The sequence below is a fragment of the Nannospalax galili genome, unplaced genomic scaffold (assembly GCF_000622305.1).
Source record: "Nannospalax galili isolate Female #2095 unplaced genomic scaffold, S.galili_v1.0 scaffold915, whole genome shotgun sequence".
NCBI classification, from domain to species: Eukaryota; Metazoa; Chordata; class Mammalia; order Rodentia; family Spalacidae; genus Nannospalax; species Nannospalax galili.
Window position 1 is genome coordinate 1,172,197 of NW_008336255.1, and position 23,930 is coordinate 1,196,126.

At 43.8% G+C, this 23,930-nt stretch overlaps 1 protein-coding gene across 1 annotated transcript in view; it reads left to right on the forward strand.

The window, feature by feature from the left end:
- Positions 1 to 8,924: 8,924 nt before the first annotated feature.
- Ppp2r2a (protein phosphatase 2 regulatory subunit Balpha) overlaps positions 8,925 to 23,930 on the forward strand; it is a 74,231-nt gene continuing 59,225 nt past the window's right edge. Inside the window, exons 1-2 of the mRNA XM_008830968.2 lie at positions 8,925 to 9,293; positions 11,140 to 11,214. Coding sequence (XP_008829190.1) covers positions 9,287 to 9,293; positions 11,140 to 11,214 — 82 coding nt within the window. The 5' untranslated portion in view covers positions 8,925 to 9,286. The remainder of the gene's footprint in view (positions 9,294 to 11,139; positions 11,215 to 23,930) is intronic.

The following is a 23,930-nucleotide window of genomic DNA, read 5'->3' on the forward strand; positions in this document are numbered from 1 at the left end:
GACTGTATATTCAAGGCCATCTTGGGCTGCATAGCAAGACCATTCTGAGAGAGGAAGGGGGAGAAAGAGAGAAAGAAAGAGAGAGAGAGAGGAGAGAGAGAGTTGCCCAAGCACTATGAGATAACTACATATTTAGCTATCAGTGTCCCACTGTCTGCTCAGTTGTTCCTTACTTGCCCAGTCTTCATGTCCCCTAATGAGGCAGTTGTTAGTCCAATTATCTGAATTCTCTGAGGCTTGCTAACCACAGGCACTTCTGAGTTCACTGGCTGTTACTGTAGTTTCTTGCTTACAACCCTTTATTTTTACATGAGTCAGGACCTTCGCCACAGCACTATCTCCTAGTCCTTGTCCTCTTTATCTTGTTTCTTGATTTTTATTAGTCTCTGCAGACACAAAACCAGAGTTTCCCCTGCATAACTTGCTGAAGGTCATGAAGCCTGAAGCAACAGAGAAGGCCACACTGTGGGGGTGGGTACCTGTGCCTGAGGGAAATCTTAGGTTTGGAAAGCGCTCTGCTACAGACTGCCAGTGGGGCTCTCAGTAGCATCCTCAAGTGACCTTCCAAAGCAGTCACACACTTACCCTCTTGCTCTTGCAACACCGTAGGGATTGTGAACTTTGATGTAGTGGAGGAGGTTAGATGGTGGGGGTGGTGCTTCAAATAGCATCTGCAGAGTGGGGCCTCCTCTCACTCCCTTGTTGGAAGCAGTACGAAGCTTCACTTTCGTTATAGCTTTATTGCCTACCAAATTAAGACGTTATTAAATTTAATTTTTTACTGCAAAGCTACCAACATAAGCCATCATAACAGAGATGGTTGTTTTGTTTTCTGGTTGCCTTTTTTTTCCCCCCAAGGTCTATTAACTGTAAGCCAGATTTGATTCATTACATTTTCAATTTTCTCTAAAGCCATTTCTAAAAAGTGTCTGCAGATTCATTTATAACCTTTTAAATTGTGCGATGAGGAGTCTGTTCTATAGATGAGTAGGGCAGTAAAGCCATTCGAGGATGTACTTGGGGTCCATAAATTAGTTTACATAGGTAATCCCCAAGGAATTGTTACCCTGACAATTACAGTTTGATGATGTTATTATTTTTGCACTACTGAAGACTGAAGCTAGAGTATTGCACATGCTAGTCAAACATTGTACCATGGAACTATATCCCTAGTCCTTTATTTACTTGTTCATCTACTTACCCATGTCTATCATCTCTATCATCTATCTATTTATCTCTATCTATCTATCTATCTATCTATCTATCTATCTATCTATCATCTATCTATTTATCATCTATCATCTATCTATCTATCTATCTATCATCTATCTAATCTATCATCTATCATCTATCTATCCATCTATCTACTTATTTATTTTTATTTGTTTTTAAGACAGGGTTTAAAGTAAAATACTCTTGGGGGTTGGAGAGATGGTTCAGCAGTTAAGAGCACAGGGTGCTCTTCTAGAGGACCTGGGTTCAGTTCCTAATACCCATATGGCACCTAACAACTGTCTATAGCTCCAGTTCCAGGGGATCTCATACTTTCTGACCTCTGAGGGCTTTGCATGACACAGGTGCACTTACATAAATGCAGGCAAAACACTCAAACACATAAAATAAAATTAAAAAATAAAGTAACCCAGGTTGACCTTGAACTTATCTTCCTGCCCGCCCCCCTTCAGAGTACTGGGATTACATGCCACCACATGTAGTTTCTGTGGTGCTGGAACCGAGGGCTTCCTGCATGCTGAGCAAGCTTTCCAACTGAGCTACAACACCAACCCTATTTTGTTTTGAGTTGGGGTCTTGCTAAGTTACTCAGTGATTTTTTTTTTGAAGTGACTATATCCTGGTTTTACTGTCTTCATAACAAAATCAGTTTAGCACTGGATCCCATTGTTCCTTCTTCTATCAGCTCCCAGTCCTCAATGCTGCCATCTCTCAACAGCCAGGTTCTCTTAGCTCTGCAGTTGGGCTCAATACATTGGAGCCTCAAAAGAATCTTTGTAGTTTTATTTTATTTTATTTTTTTCAGAAAATGGACTTTGTCTGCCCACCATAGCTACTCTGCTTCCTGACAGAACACTGCTTTCTCTGGACACAGAAAATCATTGTCCTTCTTGTAATGTGTCACTTTGTGGGACTGGTATTTGCCACATTTCTTGCTGAACATCCAGCAGGTTGGGGAACTTTCACTAGGTGGGAGTGCTTATCAGCACAGAGACCAGTGCTTGCGCCAGGCTTGGTGGCAAGTGTCCTGAACCCACTGATCATCTTGCTGGTCTCCAGTGGTGATTATTTTTAAAATGGGCTTGTTTGAACACATATCATCTTCTAAGTGCTATGGATCAGAGTGAAGTATAAAGATAAAAATCACAAAAAGACACAGGTTAGTGAAATAATGTTAGGAGTATAATGGAAATGGTCATTAAGAACTTTGAGAGCCCCAAACTGGCCCTAGCTTTCAGCTTCAACTCTAGCTGGGTGACCTCCAGTAAGCGATTGGCATTAAGTGATAGATGCTTAATCTCTTAGAATCTTAATTTCCTCCTCTATTTTAGGAAGATCCTTGAAATAATAATCACGACAGAGTTAATGAGGTATCCAAATGTGGAATGTTATAGCTGGTTTTATTGTTGGGAATAAAACAACGATCTTTGAAATCTGAATTATGGTGAAAAATGAAGGTTAAACAGGCTTTCACTTCCTGAAAACTTGGAAAGTAGAGGGAGAAAAACCTGCCTCCTTTCCCCTGCGTACCCTAAGACAGTGCCTAAGACTCAGTACCGGACCAGGGTTTGCCTTCAGATGTGCTATTGTTGAGACAGGATTTTGTAAGGTTGTAACCAGACTCCAGGAGCACAAAGGCCCAGCCAGGAATGGAATCTTTAAAGCTGTGCATTAGTCCGAGCTAGTGATCTGAGAAGGAAGCCAATTAACATCCTACAAAAAAAAAAAAAAAAAAAACCAACAAACCAACAGTACCAAAAACTTGCCTTCCATCTCATCTGCAGCCAGCAAACTCTATAGGGAGTGGAGGGATGAGGGTGGGGATAAAGATACACATTCTAGATAGTCAGGTGTCAGCCATGTTTCTGAGGCTTGTGATGTTTATGCTTCTCTTTTATCTCCTGCATTCTTCCTTCATTGGCTACCTGGGCTCCCGCACTTCTTGAAATTCCAAGTCCAGTTAGTTTGTATCTGCTGGTATCAACCTTGCACTCCTCTAGGTGCGTCTGGGTGGGGAGGGGGTTAACTCAGAGGAAACCAACCATTAGTAGTGTGTATGTGTTAAGTTATTAATAACAGATATGTGCAGATTCCTTTATACAATATGGAGCACAAATGTGCCTTTATAATACAGAATATAAAAGTGTCCCTATTTGTCCCTGCTGTACCTTATAAAAGTGTGAGCCAACATCAAAAGCTATTTTCCATTTGGATAAATGAAAAGCAAACTGTCACTCTAAGGTGAAGCACCATGAAGAAAATATGGAGATGGTACAGTAGAGCTGGACAGAGTCGTTGCTGTCAGAAGACTCTTGGTTCTTTTTTTGTTTGTTTTTCATTTCTTTTGCTTTTGTGTTTTGTCTTGTTTTTTGATTTTTTAAATTTTATTTTACATGAATAAGTGTTTTGCCTGTGTGCAATGTCTGTGGAGGCTGGAAGAGAGTGTTAGATTTCCTGGGACTGGAGTTACTGATGGTTGTTAGCCACCATGTGGGTGTTGGAAATTGAACCCCTGTCCTCTGCAAGAGCAGGCAGTTGCTCTAACAGCTGTGCCATCTCCCTAGGCCTCTTGTTTTGTTTTCTTTTGAGATAGGGTCTCATGGACCTCAGGCTGGTCTCAAACTTGTTATGTAGCCAAAGATGATCTTGAACTTATGATTTTCCTGCCTCTACCTCCCAAGTGTTGGGATTATAGGTGTGCACCACCACTTTTACGTGGGGATCAAAGTCAGGACTTTGTGCCTGCTCTGCAAGGACTCTACCAACTGAGCCACACCTCCAGCTGGATTTCTGGGTTCTTGAGTCTATCAGACCCCATAGCTCCTATAAAACTGATGGAAAGAAAATCTGGCAAAAGCCTATCAAAGGATTCAGTATGTAGGATAAGTGCCCCTGGCTAAGAACATAGAAATAAAGCATTAGGACTCAGGGAAGTATTGTTCTGGTGATGCCACCAATAAATCCAACAGGATGGTGAAGTGTGAGGCAGAATCTCCAGACCTGGGGCCTTGGAAGAGCTCTTTGTACAGAAGCTACAGAATGCCCCAACCTAGATGCAAGTACATAGTGGCAAGACACAATAAGCTTAACACAGCGGATGGCCAAAAGGAACTCAGAACACACACACAACAGTTTAAGGAAATCTTGAAAGGTGTTATGGAACATTGCAGCAGAGTTGTAGACTGCCTTTGGGTGGGGGGGGGTAAGAGAGCAAGTACTGCATGCGACACAGCTGGAAATTCAGCAGCAGCCTCTGCGTCACATCCATCTTCATTGCAATCCCCCTTCTTAAGAAAATTTTTATTTATTTTGTGTGTGCTCATGTGGTGTGTCTGTGGGTGGGTATGTGCACATGAATGCATGCTCATGTGCCGTGACACACATGTGGAGGTCGGAGGGCAACTCATAGGCATTGGTTCTTTCTACCTCTGGGTCTAAGGGATCAAACTCAGGACATCAGGCTTGATGGCAAGGGGTTTCACCCACTGAGCCATCTTAAGCACCTGGGATGAACCTTTAAAATTGAGATCATTCTTTCCCCTTGGTATATGTTAAACATACACTAGAGAACCCCAAATGTCTAAGGGGGAAATAACAACCCATTGTGCCACTGCCTAGAGACTCTGTTGTGAATGTCCTGCTGCATTTCCTTCCTGTCCTTTCCAGCCCCACAGATTTTGTGTTGTTGTACATACTGGAGGTCGTATTGCATATTGTATATGCAGCTAGGATCCTGTTTCTGAGGCGCAGCAACTTCCTTTGTTTCGTCACTAGTATTCCACTACATAACATTATCCACCTGAGAGATAATGCTGCCGTTTTTGTGAAATATTTTCCTGTGTAGAAAACTTTTTGTTTTGTTTAGTGAATTCTACATTTTGAACACCATGGTGCTCATACTGCTATAGTGCAGACTCTACAGAGCTTTGAGACATCACCTTCCTGGTCAAGCGTGTAGCAATGAAGTAGGTTAAAAGCTGACAACTGCTTATTTTTCCTATGGAGACCTTGCAATAATTTCATGTCTGGAAACCTGGGAGTGGGCTGGCCAGCATTCTCAGCTGTGTTGATTTGCGTGTGTGCCTGTGGCATATGTGTATAAGCACATGTGAGTGTGTATGTGTGGAGGTCGGCAGTTGACACTGGGAGTCTTCCTCAGTCACTTCTCACCTTATTTTTTGAGACAAGGTCTCTCACTGAACTCAGAGGAGACTGATTCAGCTAGGTTGGCTGGCCAGCAAGCTCTAGACTGTCTCTAGTCCTCCAGTGCCAGGGTCTTGAACATGCTTGCTGTCATCACGCCTGGCTTTTACTTGGGTACTGGGGATCTAAACTCACGTCCTTATGCTTGCTTGGCAAGTCCTTTATCCTCTGAACCATCTCCTTAGCCTTGTTAATGTTTTTCTTTCTCCCCCCCATTCATTTTATCAGACAGTGTCTCATGTAGCCCAGGCTGGCTTCTAACTCACCATGTAGTACAGGATGACCCTGAACTCCTGATCCTCCTGCTTCCACCTCCTAAATGTTGAGATTACAGATGTGCACTTCTATGCTTGGTTCTAAAACAGGTTAATTTCTTTTGTTTTTGATTTTGAGTTGGTGTCTCCACATGTTGCTTAGATTGGTCACTAGCTCAAAAGCGCCCCACCTCTAGCCTCTCTAGCAGCTGGGATTACAGTGGCCACTGTGCCAGCTTCAAATGTGGTATTGGGGGTGTCTTCTCCAACCCTTAAATTCATGTTCATTATGTAACTGCCTGAAGGACAGAGCTTGCTCAAGAGTGCCTCTACTTCTTTGGTTTTTGGTCTTCTTGAGACAGGGTCTCCCTGTAGCCCCCACTGGCCTGGAACTTGCTATGTAGACCAGGCTGGCCTCCAACTCACAGAAATCCTCCTGCCTCTGCCTCCCGAGTGCTGGCATTAAAGGTGTTGCACCACCACTCCCGGCTCTGTAATACACTTTTAAAGATTCATGTTTTAATTATTATTTTTAAAATTATGTGCATATGTGCGTGTCTGTGTATGGATATGTGCACATGAGGGCAGACACCTGTGTGTCCAGAAGAGGGTGCCAGAATCCCTGGAGCTGGAGTTATAGGTGGTTGTGAGCCACCTGATGTGGGTTCTGGGAACGGAACTACGGCCCTCTGCAAGAGCAGTATGTGCTTTAACCACTGATCCATCTTTCCAGCTCTGTGTAACAGACTTTTATAAGCTACCTAACAGTAACCCCGAGTGAGACATGTTCGCTCCAGTCTATTGGAGATTGTGGGTTCTTTTAATGCTTCTTGGCTCAGACCTGAAGCAAAATGCTTTCATGTCTTATAGAACTTCATCGTAAAAAACCTGAGAGAATTTTCATCTTAATGTGCTTAAGACGAGCTCAATTCTGCAAGGAACTGTTATCCTGTGTGACCATGTGGTCAAATGTTGAAGTTGTGGCTAGAGGCTAACATGATAAAAAGCTTACAGGTGTGGCGAGACAAACCTGTAATCCCAGTACCAGGGTCATTGAAGAGACAGGAGGATCAGGAATTTGAGGCCAGCCTGAGCTAACTGAGATGCTGACTCAAAAAACCAAAACCCAAACCCAAACCCAACCAACAAAAAAAGCTTTCATGATCCTGTTCAGACAAGGAAACAGTGCCCTACAGAACCCCCTTAATAATACGTAATCAGGGATGAACCCAAGTGGGTGTAGGACAAATCTATGCATAGACAACTTGTACATCTACTAAGCTGTTGCTTAATGTAGCTATCAAGATGATTTGTAAAAATGTCTCTTTGGGGTTTTTTTTTTCTTTTTGAGATATGGTCTCTCTGTTAGTCTCAGCTGGCCTGGAACTTGCTATGTAGACCATGCTGGCCTGAACTCACAAAGATTCACCTGCCTCTGCCTCCCAAGTGCTGGGATTAAAGGCGTGCACCATCATGCCTGTTTTTTTTGTTTTGGTATGTTTGAGACAGTGTCTTCCTGTAGTCCCAGCTGGCCTGGAACTCACTATACAGTCCAAGCTGGCTTCGATCTCACAGGGATCCACCTGCCTCTGCCTCCTGAGTGCTGGGACTAAAGGCGTGAGCCATCATGCCTGGTTGTAAAACATCCCTTTCCTTCAGAGTTAAGAAGAGTGAAAGTACATACGATACAGCAAACTTTAAGGAGCCAATATTTCAGTGGTTTTTCTTCCCAAGCCAGAAAGATTTATTTATTCATCCATTAATCCAACAAATTATGTGGCTGGTGATATGGAGATGGACGATGTATTTCCTAGCCTCAAAGAACTCAGGGTAGTGACAAGTATAGATTTAAATCATTTTAACGCAGTCTAATACAGAGGAATGCATTAGACTTTGTGAGACTATTAAGTAAGGGCATCCAACCCAACTAAGGTGAGTAGGGAATGAGAGGAATTGTCAGAGAAGCCTACCTGGAAGAGGTTACATTTAAATGGATTTCTTTTTTAATTTTTAATTTTTTGTTTGACCTGTGTGCTGGGATTAGAGGTGTGCACCATCATGCCAGACTTATTCAGTGGTGGAGAACGAACCCAGGGCTTTGTGCATGATAGACAAATACCCTACCAACTGAACTATGTCTACCACCCCCAGTATCCTTGTACAGCCCATTTTGGCTAATGACACTGTCCTCCCAACCTCCATCCCTTTATCTCTGACTTCTAAATAGATGCTATCAATACAACTCTAATAATGAAAGCAGCTAATATGTACTGTTTATACATTTTATCCTCAAAACTACAAGATTTTTATCTTCATCTCATGAGTCTGGGAGACATGTGGCACCTGACAACTGGGTCGAGCTCTTTATTTGGTCTGTGAATGTGTGTATCTGTGTAGGTGCTGCTAGGAGGTCAGAGGACAACTTGTGGGAGCCGATTCTCTTTGGGTTCTGGGGATTGAACTTGAGTCCTCAGGCTTGGCAGCATGCACCATTACCTGCTGGGCCATCTTGCCAGTCCTTTTTTTTTTTTTGAGACAGAGCTTCATGTAGCTCAGGCTAGCCTCAAATTCACTGTGTAGCCCAGATAGCTTGAGTGCTGGATCCTCTTGCACCCATCTCTCAAATGCTAAGATTACAGGCATGTGCCGCTCCCTGACAGAATCTAGCTCTTAATAACACCGATTTAACCGCTTTTAATGGAATAGACCTGGGCCACTTCTTGAGCTATGACCCGCTCACAAACTCAAGTTTCTGTCTGAAACCACTCTTCAGGCTCGCGGCAGCCAACAACTGTCACCCATGAGAGATGGAGCCAGCCCAGTTACGTCCTTCTGGGCTCCGTGAACTCTCACCTTGGCCAGGCAGCCAGTCTGCATCACCGGCTCTTTATTTCAGTGGCCCGGGGCTCACTTCGAGGGTCACTGGGGCAGCAAGAGAGATATTCGCCAGAAAGAGCCAAGGGCTCCAACAACCCCAAGTGGATGAGCATGTTAAGTGGACAGATGAGTCCCAGCCCTGGTGCAAGAGCTCGGGAAAGCGAGAGGTGCAGACAGGCCAGGCCGCGGCCGGCTTGGACCCAGCGGGCAGAGCTGGCGCTGCCAGGACCCAAAGCCACCCGCCCAGGGACCCGGGGCCAGGGTCGCAGCGGGCAGAGCAAGGCGGGGCCAGAGCAAGGCAGGAAGGGGGCGTGACCATCCCAACTTGGCCCCTCCCCGCAGGCGCACCGCCCCCAGTGACGTCACCGGCCACCCAGCCGGCGCCATTTTGAAAGTGGAGTCGCCTGCCCCTGCCGCCGCGGCCGCCGTCGCTGTCGTAGCCGCCGCCGCCGCCGCTGCCGCCGCTGGTGATCCCGCCGCCGCTGCCGCTGTCGCCGCGGAAGAAGGAGCAGGAGCGGGGACGCCCGGAGTGAAAGCCACCATCCTGCCGGCCGCTCCGCCCGGCCGGCTTCCCTTCCGCCCCGGTCCCCGTCCCTTCCCCCCTCAGGTGCCATCCGCCGCCATCCGCGCCCGCGACCCCCCCATCCCCAGGTGAGGGGGCTGAGCCCCGGTCGCGGAGACCCCGAGGAGCCCGGCAGGGTCATCATTTGCTGCGCGACATGGCAGGTAAAGGAGAAACGGGCCTTGGCCCGCAACCCTGGCGCCGCTTCCTCCGCGCTCCTTCCGTCCCCCCCTAGCGACCGGCGGCGTGGGGCGCTGGCCCGGTCTGCGGGCGGGGAGGCCCGACGCAGGCCTGGGCGCCGACACCGGCACGGGTGGGGCGGAGTGGGCAGCTTGCGGGCCGCGGTGGCCGAGGTGTGGGTGGGGCGGGGTGCCGGTGTGCGGAGAGCGCTTCTCCTACGGAGCTGCATTTCCTGGCTCTCCCGTCTGCTGCAAGCCTGCCTCGGGGGCTGCAGAAACCCACCCTGCGTTGAGAAGGAAGGGCGCTTTGCAAGTTAAAATGCAGTGACGGCTTAGGTCTAACCCCCGCCCCCGCCCCCCCCCCCACGTCCCCTGTCTCACACACACACTGGGTCATGTCTGTTTTGGAGGGTGCCGGGCTGAATTGCGTTTCGATTGGTCCCTTTTCCGGGTCTTATTCTTTGCCACTCAGGAGTGGTAGGCCTTTAATAGAAGTTGCACGAGGGGGGGAAAAAAGAAGGTAATTTAAACTTTCCGTTTTGCACAGTAGCGTTTTTGCAGATGTCCTTTTCCCAAAAGGGTTTCGAGGAGTTAGTTAAAATAGTTGTGGAGTTCAGTGATATAAATAGCCAAGCGGAGAGAGATTTCGTAAAAGCTTGCAGGGGGGAGGGGAAGGGGGGATGTGCAGAGGGAAAACAGTTTGGGAATAATTTAGCAAGGAATCGGGTGAAAGAAGAGGAAGGTAAAAAGGCCTTTAAAAAAAATCTCTGTACATTTAGGCCTTGCAGATACTATAAACTAGCAGAATGAACGATTCTAGCTTTAGATTCTCGTTCTTCCTCCCCTGCAAAATCCAGCAAAATGGTTTTTTTTTCTTCCTCCATTTTCTCTTCGGTGCTGGGCAGTGAAAGACATTCTGAGATTAAACCAATTTTCCTTGTCTTTTCACTGTTTACACAGGTAATAGACCTTTTATAAAGTTATGTTGGAGCCGGGCGTGGTAGCCCACGCCTTTAATCTGGGGAGGCAGAGGCAGGTGGATCTCTGTGAGGAGGAGGCCAGCCTGGTCTGCATAGTGAGTTCCAGGCCAGCTGGGGCTGCAGGGAGACCCTGTCCCGCGTTCCCCCCCCACCCCCCCGAAAAGTTGGGGTTCACTCACACTTTGCTGTATGAACAAGTTGGCCTTTGACCTTGACGGACAGTACAGTGATGATTGAAACTGTTTTGTGCGGGATGATGGAAAACCAGCAAAGCTTTGGGGCCCTTTGGACTGACTCCTGGTTAGGTGAAGGGCAGCAGAACAAGAACAAGCTTCCTCTGACCATTTCTGAGCAGCATTCATTTCCGTTCCTTTTCCTCTCTGGCTGCAGCCAGTGATTTGCTCCTAATGAATGCCAAGAAATGGGTGTTGTGTTTGCTGAGTGCACTTTGGCGATAGGGTTCCCATGAATCATTACTCCACCACGCAGTCATGTTCCCGAAGTTTTCTCTTCGTTCTCTGTTTCATGGTAGTTCAGCCTCATAACTCTACTTTGGGTATTTACTTTTTCTGGTAGATCTTGCTTGAATGTAAGGCTCTTACTGTCTTCTACGGGGAGGAAACCTGGAAGAGTTCTTGTCTGGATGGATGGCGATCATGAAGGACTGTGTGCCTTTAAGCAGTTCACACTTGGGACCTTGTTTTTAATGCACTATTAAGGGCTTCGTGGTGGTTGTGTATGTGGGCAGTACTAGGCTGGGTAGGATGGTGCCAGCTGTGGATACCATCTCTGTGTTTATGAGAGTAAACATGAACAGAGCTCAGTTTTAATTACTGTGTTTTCTTTTCCAGGAGCTGGAGGAGGGAATGATATTCAGTGGTGTTTTTCTCAGGTGAAAGGAGCAGTAGATGATGATGTAGCAGAAGGTAAGAAAGTGTTTTAATTATGACAGATTGAATATTGATTCTTGAAAAGTCTGGGATACTGAAGGATTGTTTCGGATCTGAACTGAGCCTCATACTTTGAGAATGTTTTGTGTTTATTGTCTAAGACGTGGGATAATAGTTTTAAAATTTACCTTTCTAAAAACGTCTTGAATCTCTTTATTTATGTGATCCCCCCCCCCCTTGGGTTTAAAGGAGCAGTGAATGCTCTGAGGGTTGTATGATTAAGGTTTCCTTGTTGCATGAATTCTACATGCAGGTAACTGGATCTTCGTGTTTGTGTGATGTTTAAAGCTAATTAAATAGAAACAGGTCCTATCAACACTTAGCTCAGAAATTCAAATAAAAAATTTCAATTTATGGTATTTTTATTTTACGTGTGTTTTCCTGCATGTAAGTGCACCCATGCGTACAATGTCTGTGGAAGCCAGAAGAGGGTGTTGGAGCCCCCCTGGATGGTTGTTAGCCATCATATGGGTGTTGGGAACCAACCCCAAGTCCTCTGCAAGAGCAGTCATCTCTCCAACCCTTCAGAAATATTCTTGACAACATCTTTACTTTTTATGAGAAGACTGAGGTTCTTTTGAACTTGGGTACTCAGGACTGTGGTATCAATTGACATGTTTGCTGAAGCACTGGCTCAAATTGTTTATTGTCTTTCAAGGATAAGAAAACAGTACTAGCCGGGCGTGGTGGCGCACACCTGTAGTCCCAGCAGAGGCAGGCGGATCTCTGAGTTCAAGGACAGCCTGGTCTACATAGTGGTGAATTCTAGGACAGCTGGGGCTACAGGGAGACCCTGCTTCCAAAAGGCAAAACAAACAAACAAACAAAAGACAGTACTATGATTATATAGCTTATTTTCTGGGGGACTTCGTTTTTGATAGAAGCTTGCTAATTTGCTTCAGGATTTATCCATAAAGTTTGGAATTGTCCATGTCTTGCACTCATTTGACATGATCTTAGTTGGTAAGAGGCATTGTTTGTCCAACAAAGGACCTGCCTAATTTCATTGTTGAGAGATGCTTAATGTTTGTGCTTTAATGTTATTCTGTCTGGAATTACCGTAGGAATTTTTCCAAATAGAGTCAAAGAAATAAAAATATGTACTTCTGGTTTTTAAAAACTTGTCTAGTGAGGATTTCAAGTCTTGTCTAGATTGTATTGTCCCTGGTAAGCTTATGGTCCCCTGCTGTCTGAGGAGTGCTGTCTTGAGGGTCTTTGAAGGTGGTAGTGGCTGTCAATGGGCGTGTGATCAGTGTGGTGAGTCCTATAGAGTGCCACTGGCCTGTTGGTTGTCGTTTAGTTTTCTGGTGTGTTCCTCATCCCTTTTTTCATAAGAAACCAGAAACCTAAAAGAATTTAGGAGTTTGAGAGATTCAGTGATAGTCACACAATTAGTGTTACTGGTTTTCTGTCCAACTTGTTTACAGGAATAAATCCTAACTTCCAGGGAAGAGTCAGATATTACTGATTTTATAACTCCCTAACCATAATCCTAACCTGTTGGGTAGTAGGCACTCAGATACCAGATACCGGCTCTCTAATGCTGCACTGCTGTGTAATACCAAGTTACCAATGTTGTTCTGGGTCCTTGGTTGACTTCTGCTTATTCTCTTTATCAGAGGTGTCCTAAATTCTCCACACTGAGGGTGTGTGGTGTCTAGAATGTAAACTATCTACCCTCAAGGAACTCATCGCTTGCTTGTTAATTATGTGGCAAAAGACCACATAGGCTTTACTTAATCAGGAGAAATTGAGTTTTCAAACTGAGCATAGTGTATGATACACACATCCATGATATATGTATGGTAGATTATAGTTCTTGTCTCTTTGTACCTAGTAGCTTCACTTTGTTCCTCATTCATTAATTTTCTGAGGGTAAATATTATTGTAGTATACAGTACTTTCCTAGCATTTTAAGATGTCAAGACTTGATATGTATACTTTAGTAAAAACTGTGACTTATTCTAGTACCTGTGTCTTAACAAATATATATATACATATACATTGTTTTCAAATGACACTGATTTGAGGATTTTGGCAAACTGTAGCTTGCATGTTTTTGTCTATTGTGTTTATTTTATTAAGGGAGCTTTGCTTTTCTGATGTATAATAAGATTAATACATGGCCCCATTTATTTAGATGGCAATCTTTAAATGGGCTGCCTCTAGCTCTGCCTTTAGTCCAGAGTGCCTGCTTTCTGTTAATGATACATCCTTGGATTTCTTTCCCATTAGTGGCTGCAACTGTCTAGTGCTCCCCTTTGCAGCCAGCCAGCTGTCAGGATATCCTGATTGACCGTTCGACCACTAAAGCCTTCATCTTCTCTACTTGTTTTCCCCTTTGTCCGGTTTCATTCCATTTTGTCTGGGTTGTGGTAACTTCAAATGATTCCCACTTGGAGCCTGTGTTTTCTTCTAAGTTAATCTCAGACACGCTCCTGGTTTGTCATTTTTCTCAGAAATCTTCAACGGATCATTGTAGCCACAGGATTAGAAACTAAATTTAGCATTTTAGCCTGGAAAATGTGACATATCTTGAAATTGGTTCCTCCCTCTTTGCTACTGTGATAACGATCCAGCTGAACTGGATACTGTTCTTTGAGCAAATCGTGTACACAGGTACTTCTGATAGTTTCTGCTGTTCTTGTGCTTTGCTTTTTCTCTTCTGGGGATTGAACCCTGGATTTTGTGCCTGCTAGGTGAACACTCTACCACACATCTACATCTCCAGCCCACTGGTCCCATGTTGAAATGTCTGATATCTTCCTGTAGTTGTTCTTTTATCAGAATCCTGCTTGCCCTCAGTCGTACCTGTAAGCTTTAATTACCTCTGTGGAAAAGTTTTAAAATCTCGTGTACGGCATGTTGTTCCATAGATACTATGTTTTGTGCCCCAAGCCTCTACTGTTAGGCTGTAAGCCTAGTGCCAGACTGGTGTTTGTTTTCTCTGCAGACATCTTATATCACTGCTGCTTAGACAATGCCTCGCACACAGTAGGTGCTGAATATTTGCAGAGTCAGATGCATTAGTGTTATTAGATTTTGAAAGGCAAAGAAGAGGGATAGAAGGGAGGATGGTGGAGGTGGACTTCAGCCATCCGCCTTTATCTTGTTAGCAGTCTATAACTATTTTTCCGTTTGCAGATGCATAATATGAAGAAGTCAGGAGTCCTTGCTCTAACACAAATAGTCTTTTACTCATTGAACAGAAATGAGTCTGTTGCTCTGGGTCAGCACTTCTAGGGTTCCTGCAGTTGGACCTAAAATGACAGAACTGGATTAAGTGATTGCTGCTGCTTTTTACTGTCCATACTTGTTAATTCCCAAAAATGTCTTAGCCCTACATATTAGTACTGATAAGTTGTTTAAGGTATTGGACTCAGTAGGGCCTTAATTTAAAATAAATGCCCACTGGACTGACTCATCAAGGCTGGGGAATTTTTATTAAGAGCATAATAGAATATAACATAGGCCTTCTAAGTAGGATACCTACAACCCACATTGGGGTAGTCTTTACACAGGTCTGTCTGCAGCCGTGCACCTTGTGTGCTTTACTGTTTGCAATGGCTAGTTGTTGGCGAGGCCAGTGAGGCACTAAAATCTCAAATCTAGTGTCACGCAGTTTCCATTTTCACTTTACAGTTGCCATAACAGTATATTTTACATCTGTAATTTTTCCTTGACTGATAATTTTGTGTTAGGACTTGGGTCTTAGGCTGCAGTTTGAGTCTATAGTCACTTACTGTGTGGTCTTGGGCAAATAAACCCACCTCTTAGTGCCTTTTTCTGCCTTTATAAAAGGGTACTGTAAACTTTGTCTTACAGTGAAACACTACCCTGTACATAATAAAAGCCTTTTGTTGTTTTTTTTTTGAGACTTGGTCTCAGTGTGGCCTGGGACTATATAGTGTAATCGAGGCTGCCGAGGAACTCCTGATCTTCGTGCCTCAGTGCTGGTTTTTAGGTGAGCGAGAGCATGCCTGGCCAAGGAGAGCCTCATGAGGATTTACTTGTTGCTTGTATGTTTAGAACAAGTAAAGGAGAGTTAGAGTAGAGGCAATTGGAGCATTGTCTTTAAGAAGACCACAAAATCATTCTCCGCCTAGTGAAGGAAATTGTGTGTGTTTGTATCTGGGACCGTCAACTGTCATCCTCCCAAGTGTGGTCTTGCAGGCATAAGCCACCATGGTTGGGCTTATTTTAGTTTTTATTAGTGTAACAAATGAGTGTGTGACATGCTCACATGTTTGCATTGTTACACTGAGCCACAACTCATGCACCCCCATGCATGTTCTTTGCTTGCACTAGTAAAGCTTCAGTTCAAAGTTAAGCTGTAAATTTAGAGACATGCAAGAAGCTGGTGAAAAGACAAAGGAAAGCTAAGTCATTAGCGTAGCGGCCATTGTGGGGTCCTCTAAGCCAGTGGAAGCAAAGGGAGGACAGCAGCTGTCTTGGTTGGCTTGGGTGGTGGGTGTACGGGTGTGCCGTGATTGCCACTGACCGCCAAGGTGTACAGGTGTGCCATGATTGATTAGCTAGGGTACTTTTGATTAAATTTTGAGCAGCTCATTACATTTATTGATGGGGGGGAGTGCGTGCATGCATGTAGGTCAGGGGACAACTTGCTGGAGTTGGTTCTCTCCTTCCACCATATGGTTCCCATGGATTGAACTCAGGCCAGCAGGCTTGGTGGCTAGTAGCTGTACTCATGGAGCCATCTCACAGCCCGTGTTTTCATTGTAATTTTCATTATTTTTTAAAAAATATCTACTATTTTTAATTTTTTATTTTTTGTCTTTTTGAGATAGGGTCTCCCTGTAGCCCCACCTGTCCTGGAACTATGTAGCCCAGGCTGGCCTCAAACTCACAAAAATCCGCCTGTCCCTGCCTCCCAAGTGCTCCACCATGCCCGGCTACTATTTTTATTTTGTGTGTCTAAGTATCGCTTGCTGATACATGCGAGTGCACCTATGTTGTGCAGTGCCCACAGAGATAAGAAGAGGTTGCTAGATCCCCTGGAACTGCAGTCATAGATGGTTGTTAGCTGCCATGTGGGTGCTGGGAATTGAACCCAGTTTCCCTGCAAGAGTAGACAGTGCTCTCAACCACTATTACTCCAGCCCAGTTTTCATTATTTCTTATACTTCACAGTAAAAAGTATAAGTATAAGGTTACTTGCTTGTTTTTTTTCTTTTTGAGACAAGATATCACTGTGTAGCCCAGGCTGGCTTGGAACTTGATTTGTAGACCAAGCTGACCTCCAACTCATAGACATGCCTCCACAGTGCAGGGATCATAGGTGATTTTGTTTTGTCGAGTCGAATCCATTACTCTACTAATGATGGCTTTGGGATGAAAAATGGCAATTCCAAGCCAGGGGCGTGGTGGCGCATGCCTGTAGTTCTAGCACTTGGGAGGCAGCTGCAGGCGGATCTCTGTGAGTTCAAGGCCAGCCTGGTCTCCATAGTGAGTTCCAGGCCAGCTGGGGCTACAAAAGACCAAAAAAAGAAAAATGGCAATTCCTTACCCCTGCTCTCATCATCTCTATACAGTCCTTAAAGATAAGTGTTAACTTTTCTTGCTAAAGTCCTTGGTGCTTAATTGCTTATGTCTTAGCAGTTTTTCACACTTGAATTAACCACCTCCTGCTAAGGTGGACCTAGCAGTCATATATCAGCTGCTGCTCTCCACCTTCATGGCCTGGTGCTGCAGCATGTGCTGGGTCTGTCTGGGTTCCATGTGATGCTCCCTGAGAGCCAGTGGTGTTCTGCGCGCTTGCTTGCTTCATTTTCCTAAAGCTGTTGCTTGCTTGTTTGTTTGTGTCTCTTGCAGTTTTAAAGACTCCCTTAAAGAGATTTTGAACATTGCAGCGAGTACATTACAGAAAATACATGCTAAACTTGTATCAGTTGGCATCATCGACTTAGGACCGATGCTGTACCATTTTTAAACTCTCATCAGTTCACCCTTCATTATTTTATGGTTTTTAAAGTATGAATTCATCAAAATAGAAAATTTACTTTTATATGAAACAGGCAATTTTTTTTCCTTTTTGTGGTTTTTTTTTTTTTTTTTTTTTTTTTTTTTTTTTTTTTTATTCAGACACTGTCTCACTGTATAGCCTTGGCTGACCTGGCACTCACTGTGTAGGCCAGGCTCACCTTGATCTGCCTGCCTCTGCCAGCCAAGTGCTGGGATTAAAGGTGTCCACCACCACACCCAGCCTTTGTTTTGCTTGTTTTATGAAACAGGGTCTGACCTGGGAACACCTGGTCATGGAGGTGGGACCTGCCTCCATGTCCCAAGGGAGGGTTATAGGTGTGCATCACACTTTGCTTATTTAACAATTTTTTTGGGGGGGGTGTTCTTTTTGAGACAGGGTCTCCCTGTAGCTCCAGCTGTGGAGGAACTCACTCTGTAAAGCAGGCTGGTCTTGGAACTACAGAGATCTGCCTACCTCTGCCTCCCGAGTGCTGGGATTAAATGCGTGTTGCCCCCATGCCCGGCTTATTTAATAATTTTTAAAATATAATTTTCAAAAAAAATCTTAATATAATTCACTTTGTTAATTTAAGCATAATTTTTCTGATCCCTGTATTTGACAGTCTCTTAAGCTTTGTTTCATAGGCAATTATTTTCGGATCGGATTTTTTTTTTTTTTTTTTTTTTTTTTTTTTTTTTGTCTTTTTTGAGACAGGCTCCCCTTGTAGCCCTGGCTGTCCTGGAACTCACTATGTAGACCAGGCTGCCCCGAACTTACAAAGATCCGCCTGCCTCTGCCTCCCAAGTGCATTAAAGGTGTGCACCACCACCCCTGGCTAGGATAGGATTTTGTTACATAAAACCTGAATTTGATGAAACCTAAATCCAGATGCATTGCATTTTTTTCAATTCTTTGCTTCCTGTTTATTTTTGGTAGGGTTTAGATTTATGAACTGGTTTGGGGAAATTTTTTTTTTTTTTTTTTGGTCTCTTTGAGGACTAGGTCTCCTTGTAGCCCCAGCTGTCCTAGAACTCACTATGTAGACCAGGCTGGCCTTGAACTCAGAGATCCGCCTGCCTCTGCCTCCCGAGTGCTGGAATTAAAGGTGTGTGCCACCATACCCATCGGGAAAATAGTTTTTAAACAGCAGAGTAGATCCCAAATTAGGAAGTGAAAAAAAATTTGAGAAACAAGTAATTTTTAGAGTGCAACAAAAGTAAATGTTTTTAAAAATGTTTAATGCTAGAACATAAACAATTAAAGATGATTTCTGTGTTGTAGAGTAGTATGTGTGTTAGGTTTAGGCATGAAGGAAAGTCAGAAAATATAGAAGCTTGTTTGTCAGGTTTTAAAGGAGTGACACATCATCTGTATTTCAAAACCAGATGACCTGTAGCAATGGTTGGCTTTGACATTCTTCATCTCTTTGTCACCTTTCAACACTAGCTTTGCTGCTGACTGATCCAGTCATACGAAGTGCAGTCATTGAGTGTAAATTTGCCTTTTAAAAACATTAGTGACAGGTGGGTGTGGTGGCATATGCCTTTAATTCCACCACACAGAGGCAGAGGCAGGCAGATCTCAAAGCAGCCTGGTCTATATGAGTTCTACGCTAGCTGGGGGTACCGGGAGACCCTGTCTCAAAAAGACCAAAAGGTAGTTTAAACCAGTGAGGGAGTCTCCGTATGTACACATGTGTACTGCCTAGTTCATCATAAAGTTGAGTTGCAAGAACATAACTAAATTTATGTTTCTTAGGCCCTAATGGGAAAATGGAAATACTGGAAATAAGTACTTGACTGACATCCTCAGCTGAGCATTTTCCATGTCTGTCTGAGGTGCAGATAGAAGGGATAATTTAGTTCCCTAGGAATCTCAGTTGCTTCCTTAGTAGAAGGAAAGAAAAGTAAAAGCCCGGTGGTCACAGATAAGTGTTTTCTGCCTGTCCCGTACTCTAGTCAGTATAGGAAGAGATGGACTGGCTGACTGTCAAGTACTCGGAGCTGCCAGCGTTTATTGAGTGTGTACCACACCACACACACTTTCATGTGGTTTGCTTTAGTTCATTTTATTTTTAACGGTTTTATTGCATTAATTCATTTAATTTGCATGTGTTTGTGTGTACATATGCCATGACCCATGTGTGGAGGTCAGGGGACAGCTTGGGGAGTCTTTGTTCTCCCTTGGGTCCTGGGAACTGAACTCAGCGGTCAGGCTTGTTGGAAAGTGCCTTTACCACTGAGCTGTCTCACGGGCAGCTCTATTTTTTGTATTTTGAGACATGGTCTTACTCTGTAGCCCAGACTGGCCTGGAACTTAACAACAATCCTTCTACCTCAGCCTCCCAAGTGCTGAGGTTACAGACTTGAGCCACTACACCTGGCCCATTGCTTTATGTGGATTCAGTTGTTAATCTTAACAAAAACTTTGTGAAGTAGACACTGCTGAAAAGCTTACTGTATTGAGCTGTGATCTTGTGCAAATGGAGGAACTAGGATTCTTATTCTCATCACTTTCTTAATCTAATTTTCTTTCAAATGTTGATTTTTAACCTGGGCATAATGGCTCATGCCTGTCATTCCAGTACTCTGGAGGCTGAAGCAGGAGAATCATGAGTTTCAGGGTAGTGTGGCCTAGAGAGAAAGATTCTTGAGGTAAAAAAGTTGAACTTGTTTTAGTTTAGATGAAGGTATTTCATTTGTTTTTTAATATTTTATGTATACAAATGTATTGCCTGCATGTATATAACTGCAACTGTGTCATGTGATGCAATGCCCAGAGAGATCAGAAGAGGACGTTGGATCCCCTGAACTGGAGTTATGGACTGTTAGCCCCCATATGGGTGCTGGAAATCAAACCCCGGTCCTTTGCAAGAACAGCCAGTGCTCTTAACCACTGAGCCGTCTCTCCAGCCTGGTTTTGGTTTTTGAGACGGGTCTTGTGTAGCCAAAGATGAGGCTGACTTTGAACTCGATCTTTGAACCTGATCTCTCTTCCAAAAGAGCTGGGATCACAGATCACGGTGAGCATGCCTGGTCTTGTTGCTTAATATTTATAACATGTTTTATTTAAGGGGAGGTAGATGGCTAGGGATGGAACCTAGAACCTCAGACCTCCCACATGCTAGGTGAGCACCTTGTCACTGAGCTACAGCCCATACTGTTCAGTGTTTATCAGTTTGAAGATTTGCTGGATTTTCTGCTAATACTGTTTTGAAACTGGGATACAAGCTATAGAAAGGTTAGGAGGGCTTTGAACTTTTTAATGTTGTAAGTAGATTTTTGCTGTGTGTGATTGTACGTATGCATTCTTCTGGTCAGTTTATGAGCACCGGTAGAACAGTTAGTTGTCAATCTGGTGGTTCTCAATGTTTGGCCTGGCAACCTCTGAACTCATACTTTCATAATTGATACTAGAGTGAATTTTCCCTTTTCGCTGTACTGTTTACAGTGCTTCCAGCAATGGCTGAAAAGCCACATGGGTCAGCCCGTGGGCATCTTGGCATCAGTCAGTGTGGTGGTGGCACCAGCAGTGCCAGTAGTCACAGTAATTCTCACCACACACCAACCATTAAGAAAACCACCAATTTTACTTGACATTCTGTTGATGAAGCAGTAAGAATTGTGATTCTTGGCTTGAGTACATGTTGGATAAAAAAGTCTGTTAAACCAAAAGCATTTCTGCAATAGGGCAAGATATATTGTATAAGGAGGAGCTTTGTAAAGCTGTTGTGTTTCAGACAAAGCTGACTCTACAAATGGCATGGGCCGTTGATGGGGAGTTCAAGGCTGCCCTCCACTATATAGTGAGTGCAGGTAGCTTGAATGTGAGATCCTGCTAAAATAAAAACCAAAACTCAGAACAGAACAAACCACTTGGCAGACTGGATGTTCACCCTTGGCTATTCGGTGTTCTTTTTCTCAGATGAACAGTGAACTTGTCGCCTTAATGGACAGTATTTGTTGACCATGATAAAGTGAGCTTTCAGGCAAAAGCTAGAATTTTGGGAAAACGTGTCAAGCCTTTATGGGCTTGACAAGTGTCCATACTCTTAAAATGGACATGCTAATGAATGCAGCTTCTGTGCTGTGTGGTAAGTTGTGTCAGTATGGAGACTGTGAGCCTGAGTGAAGTGGTGTTTCCAGATGGCCGGTGCACATGATATCAAGCCATTCATTGGAGCAAGTACAAGCAAGAGCTTTGGGTTTTGGGTGCGTGTGGACTGGTAGTGTGCCTTCTAATTGCTCAGACCTTTAGCAAACTACCTCTCAAGTTTGAGTCTCGAATCCTTCGAAGAATAGCCACGACCACCTGAAAACTACTAATGCTCCTCCCTTCTCAACTACATTGCCAAGTGAGGCTGGACTGTTTTAATAAATTTCCTCATTACCATGTTGAATGCAGGAGCAATTAAGAGACTCTTGTCAGGGCAGGCAATTAAAGAGATTCCCAATATTTCAACCCCTGAAATCAGTGTCCTTCCCATCTCTTTTTTTTTTTTTTTTTTAAATAAAATATCATGCGTTCCTCAAACTGAGTGGGCTTGAACTCCTTTGTCTCCCACTCCCAAATGCATTACAGGTGTGCTCCACCACACCTTATGTGATGCTGGGGACTGAACCCAGGGGCTTCCTGCATACTAGGCAGGTACTCTACCAACTAAGCTGTACCTCAGCCCAACAGTTCCTTTTCATAACATCTTTATTACCATATAGAGCTTATTTTAGCCATTTTAACTATGAATAAATATTTTAAAATATAAAGGTTTTGGTATCCTCAGATATTAAAGGGGATTGTGTCATCCATAAAATTTGCCCAAACTTTGGTTTAGTCTGCTAATAGATTGTGTGTGTAGTATACGTGTGTGTATGCATGTGTTTGCCTGTGCATGTACACGTGGAGCCAGAGGCTGATGAGAGACTTACTCCTCAGTCACTCTCCACTTATTTTTTTGGGCCCCAGCTGGCCTTTGAACTTACAGAGATCCACTATGCCCTGCCTCCACCTTATTTTTTGAGACAGGGTGAGCTCTAGATTCGGTCAGAGAACCAGGATTTGCCTGTTCCAACCCACTTCTGGAACTAGTTACAGGTGATTGTAAGCTGCTGTGTGGGTGCTGGGAACTGAACCCGGGTCCTTTGCATGAGCAGCAAGTGCTCTTTAACTGCTGAACCATCTCTCTAGCCCTCCCATAGGATTTTTTTAGACTACTAATTTCCCATCAAGATTTAAACACTATGTTAGAAGAGAAAGTTAAAAACTTTAAATTACTATGAATGTGTTTAGTCCATATTAACAGTAGTGATTAAAATTTCATCTAGGTCTCTACTTTGGCACATGCATTTGGCAAGTCACTATTGTATTGCTTCAGTCTCCAAGTGGTCACTGAGCCACTACGATTTCCTTTTCCGAAGTCTGAATGATCCCTTCAGTCCAGTTCAGGCAGTTTGTGACAGATGAGTCAGTTCAGGAACCTTTGCTTTCCTTTTTTTTAATCTTATTTTAAACCATACCTTATGTATAGCAATACAATTTACATACTAAACACTGTAATAGAATTATTTGATAATAGTTTTGTGCAAGAAAGATGGGAAAATTTCAGGTTACAAAACATTTAATAAGAATCACTTTTTCTAGGTGTATCAATGGGAAAATTGAATTTTTGTTGTTTACTTTTTGTTGGTTTGAGAGTCTCATCAAGTTTCCCAGGTTGACCTGGAGCTCACTACACAGTCTAGACAGGCTTTGAGTTCAGTCCCTGCCTTGGCTTCCTGAATGCTGGGATTATAGATGTAAGCCCCTATGCCTGGCTGCACCCTAGTTTAAACTAGTTTTAACTGTGTTTACATATCCACTACAACTCTGAATTTTGGACTTTTTAGTTTGGAAGACTTGAGGGTATTTTATAGTTATGATGGTTTTTGCTTATTATTATGTTTTAATTTTAATTTTTATTTTTTTGGTCTTTTTGAAGCAGGGTGTCCCTGTAGCCCCAGCTGTCCTGGAACTCACTATGTAGACCAGGCTGGCCTTGAACTCACAGAGATCCGCCTGCCTCTGCCTCCCAAGTGCTGGGACTACAGATGTGTGCCACCATGCCCGGCTTAAATATTTTATTTAGTATTTTTATTTTATGTGTATGAGTGTACTGCCTGCATGTATGTGAGTGCACCTGTGTCATACAGTGCCACAGAGGTCAGAAGAGGGATTTGGATTCCCCTGGAACTGGAGTTAAGGATGGTTTGTAGCCGCTATGTGGGTGCTGGGAATCGAACCGGGGTCCTCTGCAAGGTCAGTGCTCTTAGCCTCTGAGCCATCTCTCCAGCCCATATTTATTTATTTAATTTTTATGTGTATGAGTGTATTGCCTGCATGTGTGTAAATTGGAGCCCCTGGGATTGGAGTTACAGATGGTTGTTAGCCACCATGTGTATGCTAAGAATTGAACCCAGGTCTTCTGTAGGAGCAGCCAGTGCTCTTAATCGCTGAGCCATCTCTCCAACCCATTATGATGGTTTTATATGTTACTAAGAGGGTACTCTTTTCGTCATTTAAGACATTAGAGCCCAAGCTTCCTTTGAAGTCAACAATGTACCCCAGGCTACCCAAGCTAATCTTCCTGCCTCAGCCTCTTGAATATTGAAATCACAAGTGTGCTTCTTTTGATTGGTTTAAAAAACATTCTTTTTTTTTTTTTTTTTTTTTTGAG